General features: G+C 41.5%; 1 protein-coding gene across 6 annotated transcripts in view; it reads left to right on the forward strand.

The window, feature by feature from the left end:
* The first annotated feature begins 443 nt into the window (after nucleotides 1-443).
* Nucleotides 444-14,390, forward strand: part of LOC145346439 (F-box/LRR-repeat protein 2) — a 199,102-nt gene continuing 185,155 nt past the window's right edge. For 5 of the 6 annotated variants that reach the window (XR_013887694.1, XR_013887695.1, XM_080193638.1 and 2 more), the window contains exons 1-2: nucleotides 473-550; nucleotides 12,948-13,096. Coding sequence is in view for 4 of the 6 variants with exons in the window: in XM_080193638.1 (XP_080049764.1) it covers nucleotides 13,007-13,096 (90 nt within the window). In the remaining 2 variants the exon portion in view is untranslated. Of the gene's footprint in view, nucleotides 551-12,947; nucleotides 13,097-14,390 lie in introns of all 6 variants that reach the window. The other variant, XM_080193639.1, reaches the window with a different exon arrangement.

Genomic DNA, 14,390 nt, shown 5'->3' on the forward strand with positions numbered 1-14,390 from the left:
CCAGCTTGCGAACAACTTCTTCCTTGCTGCCCTCAAGGCTTTTGAATGGACCCACCTTGCACTAAGTTGATCTTTCTCTACACCCCAGTTATGACAGTGACACTACATTCTTCCTTCTCAACGTACAGTATGCTTTGTGCGCAAGGGACAATACTTTCCGCCGTATGCTAAATGCATGCGACGATAGTAAATCGAATCGACAGAAAGTCCCTGGGTGCAGCAGCGGCAGACCGGGAGCAACCCAAACAAACGGCACGCGCTGAATTCCCGGGTCCATGACGCCAGGCGCGTGGGGCGTCGCCGGCATCTAAACTTTTTTTTAAAATGTTTAAAGGGGAACGCCTTCCCTGAGCTGGCTGGAAACGTGTTTTTATTTATTTCGACGAGGGGAGGGATGGTGTGCGGGGTAAAAGCGGCCATTTAAAAAAAAAGCCGAGGTGGTTGGCGTGACGTCAGGCGGCGGTTGGTGAGTCCATGTTGGATCCGGGAGCGGCCGTCAGCTGGAGCCGGAGCCGGAGCCATGAATGGCCTCACCCGCGGCCGCTTTGAGGTGAGGCGAGGCCGGGCTGGGCTGGTTCCCCGGCTGTGAAACTACCTTTGGGACAGTGATGGGGTGGGTGGGGGGAAAGATAGGAATGGTGGAGGTTAGCCGTGGCCTGTGGCCGACGGATGAGCTGAGGCAGTCAGCTCCCTCTTCCTCACAGGGCGCTACAGCTCCGGGAGAGAGCGAGAGTGAGCGAGCGAGCGAGCAAACGGGGCCCAGCTTCAACAGAGCAGCTGAGCAGCCACCAAGGGAGGGGAGGTTTTGCAGCGAAATCAGATAAAGAGTGAGATTTAGGTATATTGTGCTCGAAGTCACACCTCGTTTTCTGGGCACGGGAACTGCTGAGCGGCTTTTTTAAAAAGGGAAACGGGCTGATTGTAAAACATATGTTTGCTGCATTGTTATTGTTCCCAGATGCCTTATCTGCTTAATGTGTGTGCAGTCTTGTTTATTGTAAATATTAGCGACTTATTTATTTATACCGAACAGTGATTGCAGTTTGAATGAATCTTCAGCATTTAAGATCTACCTGCGTATTTTTACGTCTTAAGCCACACTTAGAGAGACTTCGTGAAATTACTATGCGACATTGCCCTTGTTCTTTTGTTCGAATGGGCGGTTCAAATGTATTTCCATTTCTATATTTTTTTAAAAAAATACAGTTAGTTTTGTACTCTTTGATCCAATAATTGAAGTTACCGAGAATTTCTTTCAAATCCACCATAGCTCTTGATGGGAAGGTGGTGAAGAGGAGGTCAGTGAGTTTGTGTCCTGAACCTAGGATATAATTTAACTTGCGTGTATGATGCTATGCAATAAAGATTTTGATCACCCCATCCACCCAGAATTAAAGCTGACTTGTCGAGTAAGGCAAAACTGCATTTGTGTTTTTTTTTGGCTTTCCGCATTTTTGTCGCTTGCTTCTTTGCCTTTATACTCAGCCACTTTGTTTTCGTACAGCTGACCTTTGCACCTTTGAAATGAAGACAGAACGTTTGCCAGTACTAAATGGACATAAGTATGTCTTGCCTCCTCTAGTGAATCTTGTGATTTTTCCTTACATATGAAATCTGAAGAAGGTGATGGTGAGGGGAAACTATGAATGCATCGGTACAGTGGGGAGATAAATGGCAATTAATCAGCTAAACTTGTATTTCTTTTCTAAGCTACCTAGGAATGAGTTGTCATTTAGCCCTTTGATGGCATTCAATTAAATTATGGCTGATTTAGTCTGAACCTGTCTCCTGTGGCTAACCATTTGGCATCTGCTTAAGAGCTTCCAAGGCAGCAGAGTTGAGAATGGGAATTTAGTGCAATAGGCTATGAAGTGTGTATTTTTAAAAAACTATATACTTTTGCACCCCTCATTTACTCAGTTTCAGGTTTAGGCTGTGTCTATAGATTCAACTAATTTGGACAAGGTGATAAGTTGCTGTAGTCCACGTTATTTAGTCATGTAAGAATCCTAAAAGAAGAACCAAAATACATCTCAATCTTCTCTTTTCTAGTTAATTTGTGCCCATAATTGCTGAATGACCCCATCCTTCCAATCTTTCAGTCGCCATGGTTGTTCTCTTCCATATCTTTTCAATAGCCATCATATCTTTTTATATACTCATGCAACCAGAACTGTATAGTATCCTAACTGCAGTCACACCAGGAATGTATGGAGTGGCAGGATGATCTCACTATTTTGACTCCGTACTGGCCTTTTAAAATATCTTTACTCATTGGCTGTAGGCATTGACGTAATAGTTTCAGTATTATTGAGTAAAATCTCAAGAGTTATTTCATTTTCTGTGCATGTGGTTTTTATTTAACTTGTTGCTGGAATGTTTTGTCTTCACATAAGGGACTTCTCTATATTGAATTTCATCTGCTACTTGTCTGCTCAAATTCCATGTATATTCAAAATGTCCTGTAGCTTATCCTGGTTAGCTTTGTAGTTCACTTTGAATCATCTGTAAATTTAGATATAGTGCTTGTGACTTCTAGCTATTGATTGTTTAAACAGTTGAGTTAAGTAAGATATCACGAGAAAGAACTCTGGGATAACCTGACTGCGTTAGATTGAGAGGACCTCCTTGTCATGAAATCGTATTGACTTCTTTTATACTTTATTCCTATCCAAATTGCCCATTATCTTACCTTTTAAGGGGCCCATAAATGTACTCGCAGTTGGTATCAAGCTTAGTTGTCTGTTTTTCTGAGTCAATTTTTAAAATTTTTTTTCAAAATTAGCTGAAGCATTAATGTCTTTTGCCCCCATGGTCACTTCAGTATTCAGTGATTTCTGGAATAGTTATGCCAAAGGCTTCTTAATTTGTTTTCTTAAGAATCCTCAAATGTTTCTTATCCAGCCTGAGTTTTGCTTACCTTCAAGTTTTTGCTATTTGGTCTCCAAGTATTACATCATTATGTATACAACACTCCAATTCTCATTCCAGATCCTGTTACCTACCTTTTCTGTGGTTATAAACTGAAGACAGAAAACTTAATCATGACTTTGGCTGATGGCCCCATGTATCTTTATTTGCTTGGGAAAACAGAAAACATTTTCTATTCTTTTGAGTGATATTCACCAATTAACCTTCTTTGTACGTGGGTACTATTTGTATCAGTGCTGAGGTATTGAGGTCAATCGCTGGCCTTTGTAATGGCTTGGCTGAAATTTTGCTAAAGTAACAAAGGTTTGGTTAAGATTAAAAGGGGGTTCAAAAGATTAGTAATGACTGATTTTTGGTGCTAAAGGGAGGAGGGTAAGTGGAACAAAAGTGAAGGTCTGTGTGGTAGGTTTGAGAGTGGGAGTGATTGAATAATGAAGATACCATGGAACAAAAGACAATGGTTGCAGTAAAGAACAAAAAATTGGTCTAAAGTGAATGTTAATAGCTGAATAATGAAAGATTGCTCTGAAAGCAAAATCATGAAAACAAGGTACAGTTTGGTATTTGGGGGAGGGGGCAAGAATCAAACAAGAAGATAAAGTTCGTGGTCTGAAGTTGTTGAACTCAATGTTGAGTCCAAAAGGTTGCAAAGTGCAGAATCAGAAGATGAATTGTTGTTCTTCAAGCTTGCTTTAAGTTTCACTGGAACACTGCAGTGGTGCAAAGGGCAAGCAACTGGAAGGTTGGAGTCATACTTTGAACTGAGTGGCGGTGTTCTGCAAAGTGGATGGTTACTGGTCTGTTTGGCTCCAAAGTAGAGACCATATTGTGAGTAACAAATACAGTGTACTAAATAGGTATAAGTAAATTGCTGTTTCATCTGCGTCCTTTGACAATGAGGGGAGGTAAAAGGACTTCTTGGGCTGGTGTGGGAAGTGGATGAGATGTTGGGGTGAAAGAGGAGTGGATCAGGATGTTGTGGAGGTAACGGCCCCTTCTGAGAGGGATGTTTAGTTGTGGTAGCAGAATGCTGGAGGATATTCCTTTGAATGTGAAAGCAGTTACAAGGGGTGGGGTGGGAAAGGGGAGGACAGAAATATGGAAAATGGATCTGACAAAGTTGAGGGCCCTGTTAACCACAGAGGGAGGAAATCCCCAGTTGAAGAAAAAGAAAATCATCAAAAACGTTTGAGGAAGATAGCATCATAATGGATATGATGGACAAATTGGGAGAATGGAATGAAATTTTTACAGGAGGCAGGTTGTGGAGAAGTGTAATCAAGGTATCTGTGGGAGTTGATGGGCTTTTAATGTGTATTTGGTATACAGCCTATTCTCAGAAATGGAGACAGGAAAAATAATGGAAGGGAAGTGCTTTAACATTGCTGATGGTAAATGTCTTGTTATTCCAAATCCCAGAAGGGAAATTTGAAATAACTGCCCTCGACTATATTTTATAATTTGATATAATGTGAGAAAAGGTTTAAAATCCAGAGAACGATGTCCCAGACGTTTTGTGATGATTTTAAATAAAATAAATGTTTATTAAACAACAGAATCATTTAGAAATAGACATTAAACAACATGGTGGCACAATGATTAGCTTTGTTGCTTCTCAATGCTAGGGTCCGTGTTTCAGTTTTGGCCTTAGGTCACTATCTGTGTAGCATTTGCACTCCTCCATGTCTGTGTGGGTTTCCTTGGGTGCTCCGGTTTCCTCCCACAGTCCAAAGAGTTAATACGTAGGGTTACATGGATAGCGCTTGGGTGGGATGCTCAGAGTCGGTGCAGACTCAATGGACCAGTGGCCGCTTCCTTCACCGTAGGGATTCTATGATTCTAAACAACAAAGTCAATTAAAAGTGCATTTAATGAAAGCAAAGGCTATACACAGTACTACTAATTTAAATTGGTTCCAAACACCTTTATTTCACACCTAATTCTCACCACATTTCCACAGTCCACAACAGCTTGTAGGTTTTTAAAAACTATAAATCCAGTAACATTTTCCACATTGGGCAGTTGTGTCTCTTCGGGGCTGTTTTTTGAGGTAGAATAGAACAATGGCTTTTCAAAGCAGACTTTCTTAGACAGCTAGCTGGATATTCAAACAGCCATTTCTGCTATTTGCTAAGGTTTCAATCAGCTACCCTTGCACAAGTTGAATTCTTCATAAATGCTGTTTTTGCTTTTGATCTTCCCTCATCTGAACTTTCTCTTTCAGAAGTCAAACCCAATTATCTTTTTGTGAGGAGGCTTATCAACGTGAGCCTTAGTTCCAATAACACAATCAAACTGTCGTAGAATCATAGAACTCTACAGTGCAGAAAGAGGCCCTTCGGTCCATCGAGTCTGTACCGAACACAATCCCACCCAGGCCCTATCCCCGTATCCCTACATATTATACCCATTAATCCCTCAAACCTATGCATTCCTGGACACTAAGGGGCAATTTCTTAGCATAGCCAATCAACCTAACCTGCACATCTGTGGACTGCGGGAGGAAACTGGAGTACGAAGAGGAAACCCACGCATACACGAGGAGAATGTCTGTGTGGACTTTGCACAATGACCTGAGCTGGGAATCGAACCCAGGACCCTGGAGTTGTGAAGCAGCAGTGCTCACCACTGTGCTACCGTGTCCCTACCTTTTTAAGCAGCCTACATTTTCAAAAAATACGTAACCAGCAAAAAGCATGCCAATTTATTGAATTTTCATGGGAGATTAACAATGTTAAAAATTTAAGTACAACATTGAGCTAATTTCTTTATATAGAGATGGACCATGTCAAACAAAAGGATGGAAATTGGAAACAAAATTGAGTTTTTCCAGTTCTGGGCAAGAACGCGAAGCGGCACCAATATACAATTTTCGCGACATGAGGAAGGAGGCCTAAGTAGGCCTGGAATAAGGAATGTTCCCCCTAGCCAACGAAAAGATGGCCACAACTAGGGTGGGGAGAGAGTGTGGGTTGGGGAGGGGTGGCAGGGAGGAGGGGGTCAGGTGCAAGGGAGGGTAGTGGTGGTTAGCGAGGGAAGGCATGCTGGTTACTCTAAAGTGAGTTAGAACCCATCCGAAGTTTCTCAACATTAAATTGGAGTTTCAGTGGGTTCTTGAAGGATAGTTTCCTGGGCAATTCCCATGTAGACCTTGCCTGGACCTTCTGTGGGAACCGCCCAATGTATTTCCAGTGAACAGAAGATGTTTCCTCCAGCGAATGGAAGATGTTTCCACATGACAATCTGCATCTGTAATTCACCAATCTTGTTTACCACATTCTTCACATTTGCACACCTGCACAAATTTAGACTTTAAATATTTCTCCCTTACTATTTCCTACTGTTATTTGTCTGCTAGTATTCTGTGCACCTTGATATTCCCCCCTCATACCTTCTGGTTTCCACACCCCTTCTCCTATAGCACTAGCAAATGCCCGGCAAAATGTCAGTCCTGGCTCTGTTTAGGTGTAACCCATCCAGCCTATGCAGATTCCAATGTTGCAGCAGTTTAAAGCCCTCCTGCCATCTTTCCAGCTATATGTTCTCATGTTTCATCCTTGTATTTCTATCATCATGGATGAAACTGGGAGTAATCCAAAGATTAGTACTTTTTGAAGTCTTGCTTACTAATTTCCTCCCTAGCTCCCTGAATTCTGAGTGCAGGACCACATCCCTCTTTGTGCCTATCTGGAACTCATCTGCTGACTGTTCTGTGCTCTGCAGCTGGCCAGTGACAGCCTTTACACTGGCACCTTTAAGGCAACATAACCATCTTAAATTCATGGTGATGACCACAGAAGTCCCCAGCAATTGAATCTCATTGAAATAGCTTTCCCATTCTTGCCTAACCCCCACAAGACGCACCATAGTTAAGCTATGTGGTGCCAGAAACGTGATTCATTACTCAAAATTGATTACTGATTGGAAATTGAAATGTATTCGGGGGAACTCATGCACCTGTTTCTGCTCATCTATCTGGTGGTCATGCATTTCCTATCCCTGTTATATACCCTTAAACCTGACTAGATCTGTAAGCATGCTATCTATAAAAATCCTCAACCTCGCTGTTGCATTGCAGTGATGTCATCTGCTGTTCAAGTTCAAAAAAGAAATCCCACAACACCAGCTTGAAGTCCAAACAGGTTAATGGTGTTCTGGGATTTCTTTCTGTTTTACTCCAGTCCACCGCTGGCATCTCCGCATCAAGTTCAATAAACCCAGAACTCAAAATGCTGCACATATTCAGGGTCTGGGCAATGTCCTATAATTCCCAACTGGCATAAGATGTGCACTCTGGAGATTGGAACTGCTCTGCCATTCCTCTACTTATTAGATAAACCTCTATAACTACCAAAAAAAAGACTTATCAGCTATCACTTTCATTGGTATCATCTCCATATAGAGAAGTTAGCTGAATGTTGTACTTAATTTTTTAATGGTTTTAATTCCCCCAGCTGTTTAAACTCTATCCTTAGCTTTGGACAAAGGAAAAACAGCAATATTCACCAACCAATCAACTCATGCCTTTCCTGTGATGTGCCTGTCACTCCATTGTCCTCCTTGGGCTGCCTACAGCCTTTGATATGCTTAGCCATACTATTATCTACATCACCCGTTTTTCTTCCATTGGCTGGATTTGTACTTGAGTTAATCTATCCAGTTGTCGCCAGAGAATCACCTGCAATGCCTTGTTTTCCTGTTCCCACACCATAAGCTCTAACTGTGCTCCAAGCATCTATTTTTACCCCTTATTTCTTGTGTATAGGCTATTGTTTTCAGTCCCAATTGACTGTCAGCATCCCACTGAGGCTGATGTAGATTGTTTACAACTTTAATGTCATTTTTGACTTGAAATGAGTTTCCTATTGCAAATTGCACCATCATTTGGACTGCTTTTTTCCAACTACATAACATTGCTCCACTCCACCTTTGCCTCAGCTGTTCTGCCACTGAAATCTTTCCCATCCTTTTATCTTTAGACTTCACAATTCCAATGCACTCCCAGTCAATGTCCCGTATTCTACATCCATAAATCCCCCCCAAGGTCATCCAGAGCTCTCCTGCCCCTGTTCTGTGTTACATTTGTCCTAGTTGATGTACATTGGGTTTCCATAATGCAACACAATTTTAAAATTTTCATCCTTGTCTTCAAATCATTTGGTCTTGCTCTTCCCTCTCTCTGTAATCTGCTGCAACCCTGAAATATCTCCTGTACTCTAATTCTGACTTCTTGAACATCCATAATTTTAATCACGATGGGTGGCATGCTGTGCATAAACTAAGTTCTGAAGTTTATTCCCTAATTCTCTTCACTTTGCTTTTTAGAACCTTTTTATTCATTTTTTTTTTCATGGGATGCAGGTACAGCATTTGCTGTGCATTCCTAATTGATCTTAAAAAGACGGTGTTGAACTACTCTCTTGAACAATTATAATTCATCTGGTGTAGATACACCCACAGTGCTAACAGGGATGAAGCTGCAAGATTTTGACCCATTGGAGGATTGTCAGAATGGTGTGTGGCTTGGAGAGGAGCTTGCAGGTGGAGGTATTTCTTAGCCTTGTGGCATAAAGGTCAAGAGTTTGTAAATTGCCGTCAAACCAGGCTGCATGAATTGCTGCAGTGCATCTTGTATATGACTAAGATAGAATAGTTTACACGAAGACAAAGGCCATTTGGATAATCTGGTTCAAGCCAACTCCCCACCAAACAATCCAGTCAGTCTCATTTCTTCAATCTATCCCCATAGCTCCGCAAATTTATTCTCTCCAAATGCCTATCCAATTACTTTTTAAAATCATTGATTTGTTTCTGCTTCCCTTGCCGTTGTGGGCAGTGTTTTCCAGGTTGTTACCACTTGCTGTGTAAAAATGTTCTTCCCCTCAATCTCTCTGAATCTCTTGCCCTAAATTCGTGTCTCCTATTCTTACCCCATCAGCTAATGGGGAAAGTTTTGCTTCTTCTACATTAATAAAGCCAATCATTTTCTGTACATCACTGTTAAATCTCCCTTCGATCTCCTTTGCTCCAAGAAGAACAACACCCCCCCCCCCCTCTTTCCAACCTAATTTTATAATTAACATTTCTATGGAACCATTCTAACCCCTGTCAAGGATGGTGTGGTGAGCAGAACTGGACATAGGCCCTGAGCAGAACTCTGTATGATTTAGCATAACGTCCCTGCTTTTATAGTTGATGCCTCTATTTATAAAACTCCAGTTCCTGTATGTTTTGCTAACCAGTCTCTGAATATGTCTTGTCACTTTCAAAGATTGATGCATATGCATCCCCATGTCCATTTGTTCCTGCATGCTGTTTAAAGCCTCAAGCTGGCATTGTGTCTCACTACACATTCTGCCAAAATGCTTCTCAGTATTGAATTCCATCTGCCACTTGTCTGCCCATTCTGTTGACCTTTCTGTCCTGTTGCAGGCAATTTATATCATCTCACTGTTTGCTACACCAAAGTTTTGTAGAATCATCAAGTTGTGAAATTTTACTATTTTCCAAGATTCAAGTCATCGCAAAAAAGCAATGGTCCTGCCACTGATCCTTGGGAAATAGCAATGTCTACCACCTTCCAGTCCGGGGGGAAAAAACATTTATCACAGCTCTCTGCTTTCTGTCCTTCAGTTAATTACAGTTGAGGGAAGATCATTGGACTTAACACATTACCCCAATGTCCTGTGGCTATGATTGATCCCCAACAACCAGCACCAGCTTTCTTTGTGCTAAATATGACTGCAACTAGTGGAGGGTTTTCCCTTGATTCCTATGGATTTTAGTGTTGCTGCCAGGGCTGCTAGTATTTGAAGATAAATATCAATTAAACTGAGGGACAGCCTCTTAAAGGGATACTGCCTGAAATAATGAAACATTAAATCAAATGTTTTTTGTGAATGCCACATGATAGCACTCAGCCACGTTTGCATTGCTTTGCTGATGAGCAAAAGCAGACTGATGGGGTAGTAATTGACTGGATTGGATATGTCCTTTGTGGACAGCATGTACGTAGACAATTTTCCATATTGGTTAAGTGCCATGTGTTGTAGCTGTACTAGTACAGCTTATCTAGGGGTGCAGCTAGTAATGGATCAGGAACTTTCAGTACTATAGCCAAATGTTGTCAGGACTCATAGCCTTTGCTGTATCCGATGATTCATTGAAGTGAATCAAAATGGCTGATTAAAAACCTTGGGAGAGAGCTACAGTTGATCATCTACTTGGCTCTTTTGGCTGAAGATGGTCGTAAATGCTCCAGTCTGAGATCTTGAAGTTGGGGATATTGGTGATGACACCTTAAACTGTTTAATTGTTAATCACTGTTCATCCCACATACTCCCTGTGTTGGAAATCCTCTACTGCCTCCTGAAAATGCACAAGACCAACACACCCGGTCCCTGTGCGAGAACCGCTCTGACTGATTTGAGGGCATCCTGAAACGACCTGTAAGAACGGGATATGGCACTCGACTCATTGACAGTTCTGACATGTCACAGCGAAAAACTGCACTGACCACCTCAGAAGACTAACACAGGACGTGACGGACAGAGTATCCATCATCATCCAGTACTTCCCCAGAGTGGAAAAACTATGACATCATCTACAGAACCTTCAACATGTTGTCAATGACAATGAACACCTCGCCAAGGCCATCCCCATACCCCCTTTACTTGCCTTCAAACAACTGCCCAACCTCAAATAGACCATTGTTCGTAGCAAACTACTCAGCCTTGTGGCAAATAGCGATCATGACACCACACAACCCTGCAACGGCAGCCTCTAAGATGTGCTGGATAATCAGTGTCAGAATGGATTAATTGGTTCTGGTTAATTTTGATGTCAATTATTCAGTAGAAGTCACTGATACATAAAGGGGCCACAGGTGGCACGATTGGGTGGTGGAGAATTGTATGTGAAGTTGGATCAAAGAAAGAAAGATATTTTATGAAGAAGGTATTCTATGAAAGACAATGTTAATGAATGGAAGGACCCAGGAAAAGTTGTAGGTATAGTTGGCAAAACAATTGTTTTGCAACATGGTAATCAGACTGTTGAAGTATATTCATCAAGGATGATGGGTACAGTTTACAAATTTACAAATTTGGAGTAGATGAACACTGAGGAAACAGGGTCATCTGATACTCATGTTACAGAATTGTGAGGACCGGTTAATTGAAACAGACAGAGTACCTGTAGAGGAAATAACACTTACGATGAACTAGAACAGGCCATTTTTCCAAAACAAGAACCACCTAAAGTTGGTACGAAGGTGACGTACTTGTCTGAAGGGTCGAATCAGTGGAAGGATGCAACCGTCATTAGTAGAGAAGGGAAGGCCAATGGAAAGTATAAAAATTGGTTGAATGTACAGAATACAGCAGAGGATGACAAGCCATGGATTGGGAACACTAAGCTCAAAAATGGAGGGCACAGAAAGGTAGCCCCAGTTTAGATAGTAAGTCTAGTTGGTGAACGAGATTGCGAATTATTGAAAGACCATCCAGCAGCAGGAGGGAAAGATCAAGCAGTTGTAGTACAAAATGAGAGATCGGGTGGGAAAGGGGGCATAACTTGACAAGGTATTGGAATATGGGCTAAATGATGCGTCGAGAGTTTGGTATTTTCCAATAAGCTCAGTTTTGTTCAAGTTAAGCTGTTGCCACTGGAAAACAGATCCTGTGATGTTTTACTGCCACTAGGAAGGAAATTGTTCTGGTATCTTCATGAGGCATGTTGAATGTTTTTTTTGTGTGGGGTGGTAGTAGTGAATTCAAAGCTGTAGTCATCTCTGGACTGAGGAAGGAATTCAGGGTTGGAAGTCAGGCTTCGGGGGCCCCCAAATGTAATGGGCTGGAAATCAGACAGACTGAGTCAGGTGTCACTTTACGTCTGCAATCTTATCTGGAGAGTATCAGCCCAATAGCAATTAGTCGTGGTAGGACACGGTGGTCTCAGACAGAAAAGAGAAACTCTGAAGTTCGATTGGGCAACTGAATTGGCTAGACCGGACATTAATTTTTATGTCCTAGAGTTGAGTACAAAAATGAATATCCTACAGTGGAAGACATAACGAGAGTAAACAAAACATTGGCCAAACTAAAAATGCAGGTGTTTGTTTTGAGGTTCCCGTTTTTGAGTGATCTTAGGCACCTGAAACTTGTAGTTTATAGTGGTGCCTCCTAAGCCAATTTATGTGATGGGTTCTCAAGCGCAGGTGGTTTTTTTTTTGGTGGAGAATGTTGCCCTCGTTGTGTGGGAAACAAAGAAAATAAGGAGAGTGATAAAAAGCACATTTGTCGCTGAGACATTAAGTCTTGTAGATGCAGTCCATGTGGCCTTTTATATATCCCAGATATTAACAGAAATTTTGGGGTTAGGGGATTTAGGTAAAATATCCATTGAATGTCACATTGACAAATCCCTATGGGAAAATATACATTCCACAAAGTAAATGAGAAAAGATTGAGGATCGACATAACCAACTTAATGTAGCTGTTGGACAAAAGGGAAATATCAAAAATTAAATGGGTTGATAGTAGCTGTCAGATTGTTTCACTAACGGGCTAGTTCACAGGAACATTTAGAATTATTAAAGGAGGGCGTATCTTTCTGTGAATGCATTTTTTTTAAAGAAATGTATTTGAAAAAGAAAGGAAGGGGAATTGTGTTTTCTGTTTTTTCTATGGAAAACCCATATTCATCAAAATATTTTTTCCCCAAGGAAGGGGAGACTGTTAGGAATGGGCTAACAGACCTTCTAATTAAATCCTAATTTGATGTCAATTATTCAGTAGAAGTCACTGATATATAAAGGGGCCACAAGTGGCACTATTGCATGGTGGCAAATTATGTGTGAAGTTGGATCAGAGAAATAAAGGTATTATGAAGAAGCAGAACTCGTCCCCTTGACTTCACAGCAACCAAGAGCCTTAAACGTCGACATGGATACCATCACCAGGTACATGGTAATACTCAAGTGACTTGGCCAACATTGTCTACCTCATATACTGCAGGAAAGAATGTCCTGAGGCATGGTACATCGAGGCCATACAGACACTACGACAAAGGATGAATGGACACCGCGCAACAGTCGCCGGCAGGCATGTTCCCTTCCAGTCGCGGAACACTTCAGCAGTCAAGGATGTTCAGCTCTGATCTTCGGGTAAGCATTCTCCAAAGTGGCTTTCAAGGCACATGACAATGCAGAATCGCCAAGCTGATAGTCAAGTTCGTCATGCACGAGGACAGCCTCAACCAGGATCTTGGCTTCATGTGACCCCCGCCCTACTGTCCTGGCTTGAGATGATTCACGCCTCTCTAAGTTGTGATTATCCTTCTCTCCATGCGTACTGTTTGTACCTGTAAAGACTTGCATTCCAACCATTCTTCACGTTCCAATTTGTAATTATCTTGCAATTGTGTCTTTACCTATATATACCGTGTTTGTGAACCTACCTCCACTCATTTGATGGTGCAGTGTCTGAAAGCTTGTTTTCAAGTAAATCTGTAGAACTTTAATCTGGTGTTGTAAGACTTACTGTGTCCACCCCAGTCCAATGTTGGCATCTCCACAGTGTGACTACATGTGGCAGGGCTATATTAGTTGATTGTGGGGTGGCTTAACTCTGTCATGTGCTTGTGCTGTTTGACATGATTATCATGTGTTGTTGGGATACATGATTGAAACCTGAACAATTCTGTGGACTGAATAGTCGAGTGTATGTGATATCATCGAAAGATAGGAAAGGAGGTTGGATAGCTCTTAATAAATAATGAAGTGAGTGCAGTAGAGGAAAGTGACCTTGGTTTGGCAGATCAAGATGTAGAATCAGTTTAGATGGTGATAAGAAATAGCAGGGAAAGGATTTACTTGTGGGAGTAGTTTATAGGCCTCTTTACAGTAGCTGCCATGTAGGACCGATTTTATAAATAGAGAAATATTGGGGACTTGTACGAAAGGTACTGTGGTTGACCTTAAATCATCTTGAGTGGACAAATCATTTTGGCAAAAGTTGTGTTGAGGATGAATTTACAGACAGTTGCTTCGACCAGTGTTCGTGGAGCCAACAGGAACGTTTGAGACCTGGTAATGTATAATGCAATAGAACTGATTAATGATCTCAGTAAAATAATCTTCTAGATGAGAGTGATCATGACGTGATAGAATTTTGCAGTCAGTTTCAAAGTGAGGAACCTTGATCTGGAACTGGTGCCTTTAAAAGCAGTTCTGTAGGTATGTAGACCAAGTTAGCTAAAGTAAACCGGAAAAATAGGCTAAAAGATAAGTGACAGACAATTAAGGAACTTTCACCAAAGATGTATTCCTTTGCGAAAGACTCTTAGATGGCTCAGAAGGAAATTAAGGATGGGATCAAATTTAGAGAAAATATGTACATTGCTGCCAAGAGAAGTGACAGGCCAGAAGATTGGGGAAGAAAATTAGAAACCGGCAAAAG

This window comes from Carcharhinus amblyrhynchos, chromosome 8 (assembly GCF_965287045.1).
Source record: "Carcharhinus amblyrhynchos chromosome 8, sCarAmb.v2.hapA, whole genome shotgun sequence".
Classification (NCBI taxonomy): domain Eukaryota; kingdom Metazoa; phylum Chordata; class Chondrichthyes; order Carcharhiniformes; family Carcharhinidae; genus Carcharhinus; species Carcharhinus amblyrhynchos.